At 45.5% G+C, this 17,346-nt stretch overlaps 1 protein-coding gene across 2 annotated transcripts in view; it reads left to right on the forward strand.

Moving 5' to 3' along the window:
* The window catches only part of BROX (BRO1 domain and CAAX motif containing), a 904,523-nt gene that overhangs the window by 194,209 nt on the left and 692,968 nt on the right, over positions 1-17,346 (forward strand). For both annotated transcript variants that reach the window (XM_069608616.1, XM_069608615.1), the window contains one exon: positions 12,736-12,854. In XM_069608616.1, the coding sequence (XP_069464717.1) occupies positions 12,754-12,854 (101 nt within the window). In that variant the 5' untranslated portion in view covers positions 12,736-12,753. The remainder of the gene's footprint in view (positions 1-12,735; positions 12,855-17,346) is intronic.

A 17,346-nucleotide genomic window follows, 5' to 3' on the forward strand; every position in this document is an offset into this window, starting at 1 on the left:
CCTATTCATTGACTGCCTCTTCTTATCTGAAACGACAAAAACTTTTGGCCAGATGCTCCCTCAGGAAACAATTCATCACAATACAGTAGAAAGATGAGAACAGATCATAAGTGGAAACTCCTTTCCACTTATATTCAGGACAATGCAATTCTGGGAAAAATTAATGGAACTGTCCATCAACATCAATTAGACTTTATAAACTCTACATTGTGCGAAGCTTTTATTTTATCCTATTTTACTTTCTTCATCTCCCTTCTTCTACCTTTTAAATATATAAACAATGCATTTAACAGAAAAGATTAGATGAAATGTTAAATGTTTGTGTACAAACTATTAAACATGAAATTAAAAAAATTTAAAGAAGTCTAAGGTTCCGGATAAGCTTGCATGCCTTAAAAGAAGTGGGAAGTTTGGGCTGCCTCAGTACTGTGCAGTATTACAAGGCTGCGCAACTGATGGTTTAGAGGGAGACGCAAAGACAGAGTTCAGAGATGCATTGGTGATATATTGCTGAAATGTTAGTTGAGAGACTTCGAAGGTGTGTAATATGGATTGCCAAACTCCCCAAATCTGTACGCAGTGATGAAGATAACCATTCCGACATGGGTTGGGGTGGTATTACGGAATGGGCTGACTCTGTACATATATCCAATCGCACTTTCTTTCTCATATTTAAGGAAGGTGGTTGCCACCTTTGGTTTGGGGAAGTTGTAAGTGGATAGTTCAATTTTCTGGCACTGATAGACATGTTGAGCAATGAAGGACAGACTTTAAATTGGCTGCAAATGGGAGATCCTGATAATTAATGGTATTTATAACTTGCTGGAAGGCTTTGGGCACAACTTGATAGACTGGGAGAAGGAACGAGAAAAGCACCTTGACTAAGAGACTTGGCAAATTATTTGGCAAAGAACCAACCCGGCTTCCAACTGCATTGAGTCTGATAATAATATAGTCTCTATGGAGTGCTTAACCCCAGTAAAACTTAATAAGATATGCTGACTAGGCCAGAGAGTTACAGGAGAGAATACAGGTAGAAACGCATACAGTTGCATATTTTCTGGAAAATTATCCCAGGCAACATCAACACATGGTCCAGAGTACAGCCGCTGGAGGACACATTAAGGTGTGCTCATTGGCAGGATCTATCTTTTGAAATCCTATGTGTTAGGACTGATTTTCTATACTCTATGACTTGGGGGACAACCTATATTGTGACAGGAACAACTATGAGAGCTGTAGCCAAACCAGTTCAAGGTAGCAGTGATGAAAGGTCTAGCCTAAATCTCAAGAGGTGGTGAGCTTGTAAGGGGTCCACAATGAGTACACACAGCAGCCAGATATTACATTTTGATAATTGGTATAAAAATACTTCTTTACTTATGGCCAAATCACACAGTCAAAAATGACTACTAACAGGTAATACTATCACACAAAAGTAAAATTAGATACGTATATACAGTTACTGGTTTAGGGCAAAATACAGATCAAACCCCTGAAAAGAAAGGTACAGATTAGTATTTTCACTAGTATTCCACAAAGAATTATCCTTAACTTCAGAAGTCCAACCCTAAATTGTCTGGGGCCTTATGCCCAAAAGTTCAGCAAACTTTCATACAGTTCTTTGAAGCTGGAAAAAATTAAGGCAGGGTCTCTGAGGTCCATTGAACAGTTCCAAGTGTCGGGGGACAAGTTATTCAAAATAATAAACATGTTCCCAACTTTCGGAGTTTTGTAAAAGTTAGCAAACTTTTAAAGGGGTTTAAGGGGTAAGTGATTATCGCTATAACTCGCCCCCTGTATTCTGATTCTTCATGAGACTTGGCAGGTCAGTTGAAGGTCTGAGGTCGCTTTTCCTGCTGTCAGTCTGTTAGGCAGAATCCTGTGCAGTTCCCTTAGGGAACACTGCCAAAAGATTAAGACTACAGGAGTAAGCAGTAAACCCAATTGGTAGCAGTCTGCACCACCCAGATTTACCTGATAGCTGTGGCTGAGCAGTCAGACTTCTCTCAAGAAGAGTAGGGCAGTATATAGAGTATACACAATAGGGCTAAAAACACAGTAGAGCAAACAAACACTGACCAGAGCTTTGTATAAAAAGTATATAATTATTTATTTATAACACACTTTAAGCAATATACTAGCACTCTAAATCAAAAGCAAGTTAAAACACAGTCATGAAAAGTATAGACACCTCCCTTGATAACTATTAGACAAGTCAGAGTTAAAACACCACGATAAACAGATGTGAGCGCATAACCTGATGGCACTCCAATAGTTCAGTTAAAGGGAGAGAAAAAGGCAGAGCATAGAAATAAAACAGGTCCCAACACTTTTAGGAGTTCTCAGCAAGGGAATAAAGGCAGTATGTACTGTAGAGCCAAAGTTCATAGGCCAGGCCCACTTTAAATGGAGCAAAGCGAAATGTGCCCAGGATCACACGGTTTAAAATGCACTAAAAGTCTTTGCAGAATGTTCAAAAGAGGTTGGGGCGATTCAAGAAGGTAAAGTTAGAAGGTCTGGGGCCAACCCAGTTGGAAAGCCAAGGATTTAAGGGTCACCTTGGGCAAACCGAAGAAAGGGAGGCCAGGCAGTACACAGTACCTTAAAGAGAGAGGAAGCTTCAGCGGTGGCAGTTGTTCCTGGCAGTGGTTGCAGTCCGTTGTTTCAACCAGGGGAAGAGTGGATCTCGTCGAGGAGGAAACGTGGAGTCGTTGCACTGCACAGGGATGAAACCAGCCGCGGAGTTTGTCGATAAAAGGGGCGTTCCTTTTATTCGCGGTCAAAGTGGTGAAGCTTGGCTATCCGGCCGCCGGGGTGCTTGGCACGGGCGATTCGACCAAGAAACGTCTTTGGAAGGCGAAAGGGGTGAACTGGATGGTCCCACCAGCTCAGAGGAAGAAGACTCGTCCAGCAGAAGATCTTCTCTTGTCGTCGGGAAAGTGGTGAGGTAGTTGCAGCAAGGCTTCACCGGTGGTGTCGTCGTTGCAGATGGCTCAGCTTCTTCCCTCTTCGGATTCTTAGGTTCTGTGGCGACTTCTGAAGTTCCAGTCCCAAAGGCCCTGTATTTATGCAGAAAACCCCCCCATTCAACAGCCTAGCTGTCACTCAAACATGCTAAGTGGTGAGCCGGGCGGCTCACCACTGGCCCAATCAGAACAGAGTGGGACTTGAGTTGCTAAGGCAATGCAGTCCAGGGTGCCAATTCCCCTCCCCACCCATCCTGTGGGACCCAGACAGAGTGGCACCATTTGGAGGGCTTCTGTGGAGAAGCCCGCCAAAAAGTGGAACAAAGGGCCACTTCACCCAAGGCCCACAGCTACCAAGGCCATCTCCTGTTTCCATGCCTGGACCCGTGCCCTGCAACACAGCACAGGAGCTGGAGCTCCTAGGACCGGATCCCGACCTGCAGGAGCAGCGGGCATCCTGCAACAAGCCCTCCAGCCTACTGCCCAAATTCTGGTAAGCGCCGCTCCATAGCGCCGCCTCGACCGCATTTTATTTTAATATATTGCATCCGCCTGAGCAGCAGAAGCGAATCATTTCCCAAGCAAAGCCAGGGAAATCCGTTGCCTGTTTACAACCATTTGGCTGTCCTTTACAAGAAAATCGCCATTGAAGCACATGAGGCACTCCACAGCTTCAAAATGGCCGACCGTTTCCTGATGTGTACCTGCACTGCCTATTGAGGCTCGAGCAAGCCTCCTGATTGGCTGCCCCAGCCTACTTGTCCTCCTATTGGGCGCCGGCAGGCGAAGCTGGCCCACTTCACCCAAGGCCCACAGCTACCAAGGCCATCTCCTGTTTCCATGCCTGTTACCTGCCTACTCTGCCGTCTGCCAGAACCCCTTCTTCTCCCACACATGACCACCAAGGTAACTCTGTAATACAGTTTACTGCACTAGTCTGGCTCTACCTGCTTAGTCCCTGCAACAAAATTACATAATTTCTGCAGTAGATGACTTTTGCACCATATCATCACCTCCTGCAATGCACTTTTAAACTAACTCAGGCATTGCTGCCTTTCTTGTGCACCATCTAACTGAGTACTTCTTGCTAACCAAACCCAACTGGGGCCCCATACACTTTAGCTTTACTGTGATGCCTGTACTAACTCATCATCATACTACAGCTTGCCTGGCTGGCCAATTCTAGATACTGTCATGCGCACACTAGTTTAACTGTGCTGCCTTGTGCTGCCCGCACTGATTTGAATTTAGATGTGGCCATGTACACGGTAGTTTGCCTTGCTGCTCAAATCCAGATACAGCTCTGTGCATACTAGCATGATGTGCCTTAAGATCGCTGTCAGACATTTAAAATTGTGTTGTGCCTTAAGATCGCTGTCAGACATTTAAAATTGTGTTGTGCCTTAAGGTCGCTGTCAGACCATTCTAAAATTGTGCTGTGCCTTAAGGTCGCTTTCAGACCATTTAAAATTGTGTGGTGCCTTTAAGGCCGCTTTCAGACCATTCTAAAATTGTGCTGTGCCTTAAGGTCGCTTTCAGACCATTTAAAATTGTGTGGTGCCTTAAGGTCGCTTTCAGACCATTCTAAAATTGTGTTGTGCCTCAAGATCGCTGTCAGACATTTAAAATTGTGTTGTGCCTTAAGGTCGCTTTCAGACCATCTAAAATTGTGTTGTGCCTTAAGGTCGCTCTCAGACCATTTAAAATTGTGTGGTGCCTTTAAGGCCGCTTTCAGACCATTCTAAAATTGTGCTGTGCCTTAAGGTCGCTTTCACGCACTCCTGCCACGAACTAGCATGCCTCCCCTGCTTAGTAACTACCTTGCCAGCCCCCTATTCTTCTTAATTACCATTATACTATCCAACATGCCACCTCAACTCCCTACTACCATGTACACGACCTCACCTAATTTCAATTCCTCAATCAATTTACCGCCAACAACAACTGAGGCTCCTCTAGCAATTATGATCAGCCTCCCGTGCCCCACTGTAGTCAGGAACACAAAACTCAGAGCTAGACTAGCCAAAATTTACGAGCCACTCGCCCGCTCCATGCCTACTAATAAAAGATCCAAATCCACTCTCACTAGCCTTGACAACTACAGACCCAAAATATCTCTGAGCTATCCCACTAAAGACCCTACTACTCCCATCATCCAGAAAAACACTAAACCCCCTCAGAAACTGTCGGCCCCTACTGCACCTCTAGTGAGCCCACAAATCAAGGGAGCTTTAATTAACGCCAGATCACTAGTAGCTCACGCAACTGAAATCGCAGACCTACTTATCAATGAAGACCTGGACCTCCTTGCCATCACAGAGACCTGGCTCCACCCGGCAGCAGGACCTATGCTGATGCTAGCAATCCCAGAGAACTACACCATCCTGAGACAAGACCGACCCAATTCCAGAGGAGGCGGTGTTGCCATCATTCACAAATGTAGCCTTCCAATAAGATTAGCTACCCCCACCAATGCCCCATCCTGCGAACTACTTTCAGCTAAAATCCCCATCACAAATACTCAAACCCTTAACGTCCATTTGATCTATCGCCCCCCAGGTCCTTTAGGCACCTTCGATGAGGATCTTAACACTATCCTATCCACTAACTTAAAAAACGCCACACAGATGCTCACCCTCGGAGACTTCAATATGGGCTTTAATGACCCTGAAGACCAAGCCGCCATCACCACGTTGAACACCCTCACCGAATTAGGATTTACTCAAAGAAGCCTAAAACCTACCCATGACAAGGGCAGAATACTAGACTGGGTAGCCGACTACAATTGCCTAGCCAACGTCACTGACATCTCACCCCTAGCCTGGACTGACCACCACCCTGGTATCGTTTGTGTTGTCCACTACTAGACCTCCACCCATATTACCGTGCAGGGCACCACCTACTCTTACGAGAAACAAAAAGAGTATCCCAGTGGAGAGACTTATCCCCAACCTACTCCCCACACTTAACTCACTCCCTGACAACTTGGACCCTGAAACCTTGGTTGAGGAATATAATCAAATCATGTCTACCTCCTTGGACTCAATTGCCCCTCTCAAACTCAGGCCAAGCAAGTCCAAAACCCACCTTAACAACTGGTACACACCTCTCCTTAAAAACTTAAGACAACAAAAAAGACACTGCGAATCTATCTGGAAAAAAGACCCATCAGCAGCCAACAAAATCAAATTCACCAAACTAGCGGCCCTGTACAAAAAAGAAATCTTCCTTGCAAAACGTACCTCCTTTGACTCTCGCATCTCCCAAGCCAGCTCAAACACAAAGGAACTATTCTCGATTCTAAAAGAAGTAGAAACCTCCATAGCACCTATAGACACCTGCATAAAAGACAAGAACTGGTGTACCGACATCCAATATGCCCTAGCTAACAAAATCGCCACGCTACAAAATAAAATATCCTGTAAAAAAGCCTCCTTGAACAATCCTGCCCTGTCTAAGCCACCTGAGGTGGTCGGTCAAAAGACCGAAAAAAAAATCTCGAAATACAATAATCTCGAATCCAAAATCCCGAAAAAAAAAAGTCGAATTTTTTATTTATTTAATTATATGCTTTTTTGGGGTCAGGTAAGTAAAAAAAATGGGTTAAAATAAAAAAAAAATAGAAAAAAGGGGGGTTGGGGGGGGAACCCCCCCATTTCGAACAAAAAACGTCATTAAAAAAAAATTCGACTTTTTTTTTTTCGAGATTTTGGATTCGAGATTATTGTATTCGGGATTTTTGTTTTCGGTTTTATGACTATAAACCGCCACCTGAGAAGCGGACCACAAGTGAATATTCATGATTTAACTTTACCAAAGTGACCATACTCGAAGTGGAAAAAATCATCCTGTCATTAAAGCCTTCTAACTGCCAGGGAGACTTATGCCCAGCACAGCTTATAAAAGATGCTGCCCGTGACCTTTCCCCATTTATCACTAAGCTAATCAACGCTTCCTTCTCCACCGGTTCCATCCCAACTAATTTAAAACAATCCTGGGTACTACCCCTACTAAAAAAAAAACACTCTTGACCCAGCAATACCTACTAACTATAGGCCTATAACAACAGTACCATTCCTTCTTAAAATTCTGGACAAGGTCGCCTATGTACAAATACAGAAGCACCTGGAGGATCACCACTTGCTAGGAGCCAGACAATCAGGCTTCCGACCCCAACATGGGACCGAGACAGCTCTCATCGACCTTAAAACACAGATTGATCTGCTCAAAGACAATGGTCAAGCAGCTTTACTCCTCCTCCTTGACCTATCAGCAGCATTCGACTTGGTCGATCATTCGGTCCTCTGCACCCACCTCCACACGAATGCCCATTTCTCCCCCGAGGCCATTACATGGATCAGATCCTTCCTTGATGGCAGAACCATGAGGGTCTTTTCGCCGACAGACGCGGCAGACCCCATACCCATCACCTGCGGTGTGCCTCAGGGTTCCTGTGTCTCCCCTACACTGTACAACATATTTACCAAGCCCCTTTTCGACGATCTGGATCATCTCGGTATCACCTACACTAATTATGCACATGATACCCAGATCCTCCTTCCGCTTTCTGGAGATTATGCAAAGGATTTGGCCTTGGTGAATAGGGTTTACATCATCATCCAGGCATGGATGGCCACTCAGGGTCTATGCCTGAATGATGATAAAACGGAACTCATCACACTGGGCACCAAAGCTAGCCTAAAGAAACTGAGCCCGGCATACTCATCATTTATAATTGATGGTAATACCATCAGGGTTGGACACAAAGTCAAAACACTGGGCTTTTACTTGGACTCTAATTTCAATTTTAGCAGACAAGTGAACTCACTAGCCTCCTCCACGTCCTATACTTGTAAATTGATCCAGACAGCCAAACCTTTTCTATCCGAGGCTAGTTGTCTGACCCTGGCCAGAGCCCTTATACTCTCCCGCTTGGACTACTGTAACGCCCTGTATCTTGGGTCCTCCAAGGCCGTCACTGGCAAGCTACAAACTCTCCAGAACAACGCACTCAGAGCGGCCTTGGGCATCTCAAGAAGAGACCACATTACAATACATAGCAAGCAACAAAATTGGATTCCCATCATAGACAAAATTTCCTTAAAAACTGCCTCACTAACCCATAAGTCCCTTAACAATGCGGCCCCTACCTATCTGATCAACAGATTTCATAGACTAACATCCATGAGACCGACTAGGATAGCATACAGAGACTGCCTCTCCGTCCCTTCTTACAAACGATCAACTATAGGTGGCAATAGCTTCCCAGTGAAAGCGGCCAAGCTATGGAACTCCCTACCACCCACTCTTAAAATGGACCTACCCTACCAAAACTTCCACTCAAAGCTGATGTCTTGGCTGAAGACAGCTATCATCTAGGACCTCTTGTCTCCCACCTTCACTTGGTCACTCTGGATACACAACTGTTAATTGTACATATGTTTATATTTACCGCTTATTGCTATTATTACTGTGTTCATACTTGTATATATTTTACTGTCTGTAACTAAGTCTTGCAAATTCTTGTATCTGCTGCGCCTTGTTACCCTTGGGCTTTTCGGCGCATTATAAATAATAAACAAACAAACAGACCTTGGTCAGAGTTACAGAGACGGACACAAACTCCATTTTAGAAAAGAGTTCTGGCAAAAAGACCCAACTGTGAATTTAATATTAAATAAATAAACCGGCGGTATCTTTAACATTGCACCAAGAAGTGGTGCGTTTTAAAATCAATGGGAAAATCCCATAGAGAATATTCCGGTGGAATATTTTGCGTGGTAACCACTGCCACCAGCCAGAAACTCGACAAGGGGGGACTGGACAGTGCCCCCTTGAAAACAGACCCAGGGGCAATATAATTAACCCCTTCCAGTACTTTCAAAATATGATGGTTTGTACTGGTTCTGTTCACAATTTAAGACTAGTAAAGTCAATGGTGACTTTACATGCACTGGGAGACAGTAGTCCGTCCCAGGGTATGGAGTCCATGTTTGGGGGTCACTATGACACCCCTGTGTTACTGCACTGAGGGTGCTCTGTAACACATACACAAAAAACAGATGATACCCTATGGAGTAAAAGACCCCATAGCCCAAAATCACACAAATAGTCAGAGACATACCTCAAATCATGTCTAAGAGTGGGAGTAAAAGAGTCTCACTCTTAGCAGGAGAAAAAAAACCAAAAATCCAGCAAAGCTGCTGGGGGACTCCACTAGGTTTGGGAAATTAGCCTTATAAGAGAATTCTCCCTAACACAGCCTCTGCCCTTGATCCCCAGGGGTTGTGTGAGGAAGGCATGGTATGAAACAGTAAGACAAACACAAGTGATCACAGTTCAAGGGTGTTTATTGAACTTTAATCTAAACCTAAATGTAAAGATGGGACAAGCTACGACCATCAAATAGTAACGCAGTTGTAGTCGAGTCTGTCAAAATAAAAGGGCCTACGCTAGTAAACCTATTGCCAATCCTTACTTCTAAATACAAATAGGGTGCAAAACAATGTTATGCAAAAGAAACATGTTTAAGAAATAATATGTCAGGATATTCAAGCCGTTGGCCTCCCTTCCCAATGTTTTCAGCATGGGACAAGGCAACACACTCAAGCTTAGCACAGTCTCTGGCTTCTCTAGCACAAGGATGCAGTTCAAATCTCAGTATCAGGGCCTTCTATGTCAAAGTCTCTTTGCCATCCAAAGTCTCTTACTTCAGTGGGCCTGATGCGACAAACATTCAAAAGTTCCTTTCTCCTCGAGATTCTCACGTACAACTTACACGTACAACTTCTTGGGGGATTTTTCGATTCACCCCGGGCCCCCCTCCGCTGGACTCAGACCCACTTTAACACAAAGCTTCCAATTGATCTCCCTCTGTTGGTTCGGACCAAATCCTTATACTTTTCCTAACATTCTCTACTTTATCGAAATCAAAGTCTTTGACTTGACCTGTCGCAGGACCACTTCAATTCACATTTATTTGTTCTCAGACCAACATTATCTACTTTTCTCACTTCTCAGCTGGGTAACTTACAGAGACCTTTAATTGAGCACCCATGCAGTGCCGGACCACTCTGTCAAAGGTATTGTAGCTTGCTTTAAAGTTCAATCACTCATCAGCAGTTTAACTTAGTTTGAGTCTCTTATCACATGCGTTTTAACAATGTTCCTTCCAGGGCTCGCCATTCAGTGTTGCTGCTAGCAACCTTGGCTTCAAAACAGACTGGTCTTGAATCAGTCTCCCCAACTCACCGGCTGTGTTGCTTTCACTGAAGCAGCTTTGTTCTTGGAGCCAAGGACAGTACCACAGTGGCTGGAGATTCTCCCCATCTTGATTACTGACGCGGCAGGGCTCCGGGTACCTCTGAAACACAATGCAGGATTCTTCAGCCTGGTTTCCTGGTCTTACGCTTTCTGTTCTCGAGGTTTGGTGAAAGTAACGGTTCCTTGTCGAAAAGGTCAATGCAACCCTCTTCTGTTTCGCCATCTTTCTCCTCTCCTTAAACTGCCATCTTGGAACTGCTGTTTCCTTGTGTGCTTTGCCTTGCTCTGAGTGTGCGTTCGTGCTTTACCTTTTATCCGTGTGGTGAAGTTCAATGGAAGTCAGGTGTGAGTGATTGTCGATAATTGCCTGACCATAGTTTTGGGACATGTCAGGTACACGGCTCGGGTGTTAGTCTGTTTTCCCTTAGAGCGGGCTGTCAGTGAGAAAGTGTTTGTGTTTTAAAAGGGGGGCTTGGGGGGGATGGAGTTCCCAAATATCCTATCGGGTAGGATGGGGTAAAGGTGTTACAGGCAAGGTGATACCGCGTCTCACCACTCAGTGTCCCACTCCCACAAGACCCCTCACCCAGGTGATCCTCCCGCACTGGTACACCCCCAGGAAGTGGATCCAAAAGCGATGGCTGTGTCCTGGACACCTGGATGACCGATCCCCAGGGACTAGCGGGTGAGACACCTTAGAGTTTCTCACGGTTGCAGGTTCAAGCAGCTCTCTGGTCGATGTCTGATGCAGGTGCAAGGACTCTCAATGGAAGAATGCAGCAAAACTCGATGCAGGGCCCCTCTCATGACAGGAATGGACATAGGTAAGCGATCTCTGATAACTGCCACCGAGGCATGGCGACGCAAAGGGATTCACTTGCCGTGGTCAGACTTTCTCTCCTATCTCGGGTCCCCTCGATGCTGATACCACAAAATTACGCAGAAGTAAGTCTTGTAGTGCAAGCTGAGGACCCCCCAAGTTCCAGGCCTCAGCTCGGAATGGCGAAGTCTGCAGCACGGGAGCCCAAACTCAGAGATGGTCAGCCACAGGGCGGTCCTGGGGCACTTCCAAAGGTTTTTCTTTGCAGGACTCAGAGGTGACGTTGAGAATGGATGTTCCTTCCACTCCCAAGTTTGCTGCTCCTTTGCGGGATTGCTGGAGATCCCCTTCAAGACAGGGCTCCCCCAGGACAGCAGCAGAAGTTGGTTGCCAACTTCTTCCGACGGGTCTCTGGTTTCCTTGCAGGTCTTGCAGCTGGACAGGAGTGTTGGCTCCTTCAATTTCTTCCAGCATCTCTCTCGAGTGGGTGCAGGGGTCCTCTTCTTATCCTAAAAGCCAGGCAAGAGCAGTAGCCCCCACTAGCCAATAGTAGATCTGACCCCTCCTCCCACACACAAAGCAGTGGTCCATTCACAACCACTGGTGGAAAAACCCATTCATTCCACCCAGACAGACTGGCACCAGTAGGTGGATTGGGACCAGACCATTTCCTGGCAGCAAACACACAAAGCCCTCAAGTAGCCTGCCAAAAGTGTCTGCTTTTTTTGTTTGTTTTTTTTAATTTCATTTAGTTTATACAAACTTTTTGAAAATGTAAGAAAGAAAAAAAATAATAATAAATAATATAGTGTCTGCTTTTCCAGGCCCTGGAAATCCATATACAGGTTTTCCTAGCCTCACAGGCCGGGACGAAGGCTAAAAGATAAGATGGCCAAAGGACAAGCAAAATATCTTGTGTCATGGCCATGTTTAACCAGTTGCCACATTAAGTTTCAAACGGTAAACGCGGTAAGGCTAAAACAAAAAGTACCAAAAAATTGTAAAAAGTCACTGATGCCACCAGCTTGTCCATTTAGCACGCCTTGTGTAATAAATAATCCCCTGAGTGTAAGTCTAGGGTAAAACAAAAAGTGCTCCCCATAAGTGATACAAGTTACTAAAAGTAGCAACTAAGTAACGAGACTAAGGGAAACGTTTTTCCCAGTACAGACAGCCTGCAGGACATGTCAGTTTCCCCATAACAGATGAGCAAAAGACAGGGTCGTGAAGCTTAAGGCTTCACTGCACCAAGAGCAGGTCAGATTAAAAAAATAAAAGCAAAATGTTTGGGGGTTCACAGAAATGGAAGGAAAGGTGCAGTAAAGAGAAATATTTCCTAACACTATGCCATTTACCGAATCATGCATGTTGGTGGCAGCTAAAATGGCCTTGCATGCCCTTTGTTAAAATTGTTAGTACATAATGATCTGAGGTGGTATTTGAGATTACTTGTCATTGCTCCTTATCTACTCTTCAGTTGGTTCCTCAAAATCATAGTAGGAGTTAGGGGGTCTTCCAAAGTTGGTTGGCCAGGGTTGAGAGATAATCATTTTTTTTATGCAGGGCAATTGAAATGTGTGTGGTCTGTAAACTCTGTACAATGACTGAAATATAGACTGTTTCCTTGTTTACATTATACAAAACTAGCCCTAGTAATAAACACAATCTTTAAATTACTTCCAGAGTAAGTCTTTGAGAACAATGGCCCACTGGTTTCATCGCAACCCCCTGAAGGCCACGGCTCCTGTTCCTTTCAATCTGTATGGTGTTGCCTCCAGTACGGCAGCTTCAAAGATATGTGGGTAAGTGCCCAATGATGTTTCAGTGGATGCAAACACGATTTTAATGTGTACTTGTGGAACTCCATTTGCTCTTTTGTTGTTTCACAAATAGTATTTCTTCTTTGTTTGCTGCTCCAGGCTTTTGCAGCTGGTCCGACTTTCATATTGAACAAACTAAATAATACTTCATGTTTAGTGTAATCATATATGAGTATGTGTATTCGGTTTTTACTTTCTTCATAAAATCATGGTTAGGAAACTGCATCACGTTCCAATGATATTTTAGTCAAAATAAACCTTTTAGAATTATAAACAAAGCAAGAATTAGCACTAGAGAAAGATGTATGTTTAATGATATTGCTTTGAGAGGATCCGGTGGAATGTCCGGGTTTTGGTATGTTGCTTAACATTTATTGTGCTTGTGCAATCCGAACTAGAAACAAGGTTTTCAGGTGTGGGAGGCATGCCAATGTAACCACCTATGACACCTCTGTAATGTGCTTGATTTGCAATAACGTAACCTGCATAACCAAACTGCAATAGCCTAGCAGCTCGGACAGGAAAGATGCATCGATTTAATGATTGACTGGCAGTGGTAACACGCATACCGTAAGCCCTTATCTTAAAAGTTAAAAACATCAGAATAAGACATAAGGTTGGTTTGGTAAATCAAAGCCTTTTTTAGATTTTATTTCAAACATTTGTCTAGCACCATCCTCACCCCTTGAGGCATGAAGTGCTTCAAATAATAGCAGAGAAGAAAGATAGTGAAGGGGGGAAATGTATGTGGGAAATTGCGTTAACTGTCAAGAATGGTGTTAGGCCAGCGCGGCGTACCCGGTCTTTTCCTGTGATCCGTCATGGCTCGACCGGACTAGCTACAAACATTGTGTAGAGCGGAGAATCGACAGACGCAGGGTGAACAAGCCAGCAAAGCAGGTTAGGCAGCTGGCAAAAGAATGGACTAGGAAGGGCTGAAAGGCAGGTTAGAAGATAGCAGGCAATTAGGCTAGCAAGGTAGGTAGACCAAGGCAAGGCAGTCAGGCAAGGTTGGTAAGGAAGGCTGGGCAAAGCATGCAGGTAGGGCAAGGGTGCAAGGCAAGGCATGAAAAAGACAGAAACAAAATGTTTCTGTCGGAGTGCAATAAGACGTGATGGGGTGTCCGGGACGGGGGTTTAAATAGTCTTGCAGTGCTTAGGGAGACTCTGTGATACCTGGTTGGCGTTTACGCCAATCAGCATATTTTCTTCAGTACTGTGCATGCACGAGATCCGGGCCACCATGCATGCGTGGTCCCAAAAACATGGCGACCCAAGAAACGGCACCCTCCTGGTCTGGCATGTATCCCAGTCCATCTGGTGCCCAAGCACCACCGAGCATAAAAGCGCAAGTACAGGCATTGCAGGTAAGCATGTGTGTGGATGAATGCATACTAGTGAGAGGGTCTGCTGTTCACCTGCCTGAGTGTTATGTGTCTGTAATGCGTGGAGCGGGGCATATGGAGCGCAGGGGCATGACAATAGCAGATTAAGGAGGCAATAGCAGGTTAAGGAGGAACTACAAATTAAATGTCACCAATAGTTTCAAGGAATCTGGCAGGGTGGAAGAATGAAATGAGGAGGAGGCAAAGAAGTGGAGGAACATAATCCAGGATCAGTGGCAGGGAATAGTCGGAAGAGGTACGTTTTCACATCTATTCTGAAGGTTTTGTGACAAATCCAGGAAATTCATCTGCTCGGCCCAAGGGGGAGCCACCCCCTTTGGGACTAGGGAGGGTATCCCGCTAAGCTTAACATCCCCTAGTGGACCAGGATCCCACTGAGGTGCCCCACTCCCCTGCCATCCATGGGCAGACAATCTCTAAATAGGGATACGTTTCATCCTCCCACATCCCAGGATTCTAATAGTTATGTTTGTTACGCGGACATTAATGTGTGTGACAAGTTACCCCTTTGTACACCAATGGCAGAGGTGGTTTCTGACTGTCAGACCCACAGAGGAAACAACACAACTCCACTCTGGCCACAGAAGCCGAATGGAAGTTGCCCCTCCACACTAGGTTGCCACTGGTGCCTGGTTTACAAAAAATCAGGTCACCATGTGCCAGCCAGTGGGGGGGGAAGAGGGTTAGGGAGAAGTTGTGAATAGTTAGGGTGAATGAGGGAAACGGGGTAAAGGTTTAGGAAATGTAAATGGATGGGTAGGGGAAGAATAGGGAAACGCAAAACATATGAAATCACAGTAGTTCATGAGTATCCATTGATCTACTGTCCGTGTAACCAGAATGCCCTTCCTTAATCAAGAGCCCAGTTTGCTAACACCTCCTGACCTCCTGTCTTAACATATTACTACAATCATGGCTCAATTAGCAGCAGATGATGCACAATCACATGCAATGATGTCTGTAAGGACTGAAAACCAACAGCACTATACATTAGACAAACAGAAAGCGTGGCATGAGTAGCATAGAAAATCAAGTAGAGGTACACCATAGAGTTCAGCCTTTAGCCGACCCGGCTTCCCCACTTAGCTCTGTGGAGAAAACATGTCCCTCATAACCATGCACTCAACTACTGGCATATGTTTTTCATTTGCTCCCACAGTCTTTGCATTTATCTGACTAAGTTTGCGATTAGTTACTTATCTTTCTCCTGGGGACCCATCCAAGGATCCCTAGGCGCAGTAGAACCGGCATAGAATGCCGCAGCAGGAATGATTCTCAGCCTGCTGAGCTCCCAATGCTTCTGCTGGCAGCGGGCATGGGATAGTTCAGTTCACAATGAGCAGACCAGCACACTGCCCGCCCTGATGACTGCTGTCGTCTCTCTGCCACTGTTCACCACCATGCGCCTCTCCCACCAACTTGTGTCCACACCTGCCCCCGCCTCGGCCCATGCCTGCTTAATTCCCAATATCACCTGCAAGCAGCACGGGCCAGGGTGGGACTAAATAGGCTGGCAGGGCAGTCTCTGACCACATAATTGACACGTGATTGCCACCTAGCCTACTGGGAAGTGTAGTTTCCTCTCCAACGGCAGGTTCCTACTGCCTGAGACCGCCAGAACCTATGAGCCCTAACATCATGACTCCTGCCACAAGCCAACTACCCCAATTCCCATGCCACACATTATCCCCCCCCGTCCCCCCCCTCAATGGGCCCTCCAGGTCTGGGCTTGTCTGGATGTAAGCAATGAAATAATCTTACCAGTCTCGGCGCATGAACCGCCTCTGCTGTCTCCCATGAATTATCCTCAGGCCTGTGCCCTACCCATTCAATGAGCTACCATACACAACTTTGTCTCCTTCTGGAGTCCAGAATCTGTTGCACCTCATACTCTTCATATCCATTTGTCAGCAACACTGGAGGCTTTTTGGCCCTCGCAGAATCAACCGTAGAGGCAGGCTTCACCTATTGATGATCAAATGACCTTTTTAGATGGCAATTTCAAATGCACTTCTGTCTTAGAAACACATTTCACAATAGTATTGGGGCCAATGTATCATGGCAAAAATGTGCGAACTCCAGACAACTTAATGTTCTGTGTAGATAGCCACACCTTATCTATCCCTGCATACTTGGGACCCTCTTGTCTCCACTATGATTCCTTTACTTTTATGAAGTGTTGCGGTGCCTTCTGTCTGATCTTGGAAGAGTATATTCACGGGGTGCGGTGGACAGAACAGAAAGCCAGCTGAAGTAATCGCCGACAAAATACTAAGAAGAAATAGACGGCGCAAGGACAACAAAGAAAGGGGCACGCCACTAAAATCTGAATAAACTGAAGAGAACCAACATCCCGTCTAGAGGTGGATAAACCGAGAGAGCCCATACAGAGTTGTGGAAGCCCACCCTACCAGTGTTTGCCAGAGACCCCCCACAATAAATGAGGAGGAGACTCCAAATGAAAACAACTCATTATAGCTTGTTGTGAAGTGACAAAATGAAAAGCTCCAGCAGCATGTTTCCCTCCTGTCCATATAAGCATCTATTGGGTGACATACCCAACGAGGTATGATACGAATTGTTATAGCAGAATTCTGCAAGCTATAACGCCTGCACCTAATAAGTGACTCCATCTGCAATGAGGCAACACTGAAACTGTTGTCATGATGCCTACCCCCGGGCATCCGGATCGAGTCCATCAGCCCCGGGAGCAGGCATCCAGATACTCATTAAAACCCCAACAGCCCCGGCTGGGGGCTGTTTGGATTCAGTCCTGGCGCCATAGGGGCCAGGCTCATAGACTTTACTTACCTTATGCAGACCATGCTGCAAATAAGTCCAAGCCAACGTGAGGCCTGGATGGGACTATTTTATTACAGAGATTATTTTTCACTCGGGTGTGGTTCTGGGGAACTTCTTACCTGGGACTACTTTGCTGGCTATTTAAACCACGCCTGAACAGCAGCCCATGTTTTGCGTTATTCTGCATCTAGCAGCGTGACGCTCACCGTGTCTGCAAGTCAGCATCCAGTCTTCTGCCACGCCCGCCTCGAATCCGGAGCTCCTAG

The sequence above is a fragment of the Ambystoma mexicanum genome, chromosome 4q (assembly GCF_040938575.1).
Source record: "Ambystoma mexicanum isolate Mex_15411 chromosome 4q, UKY_AmexF1_1, whole genome shotgun sequence".
NCBI lineage: Eukaryota > Metazoa > Chordata > Amphibia > Caudata > Ambystomatidae > Ambystoma > Ambystoma mexicanum.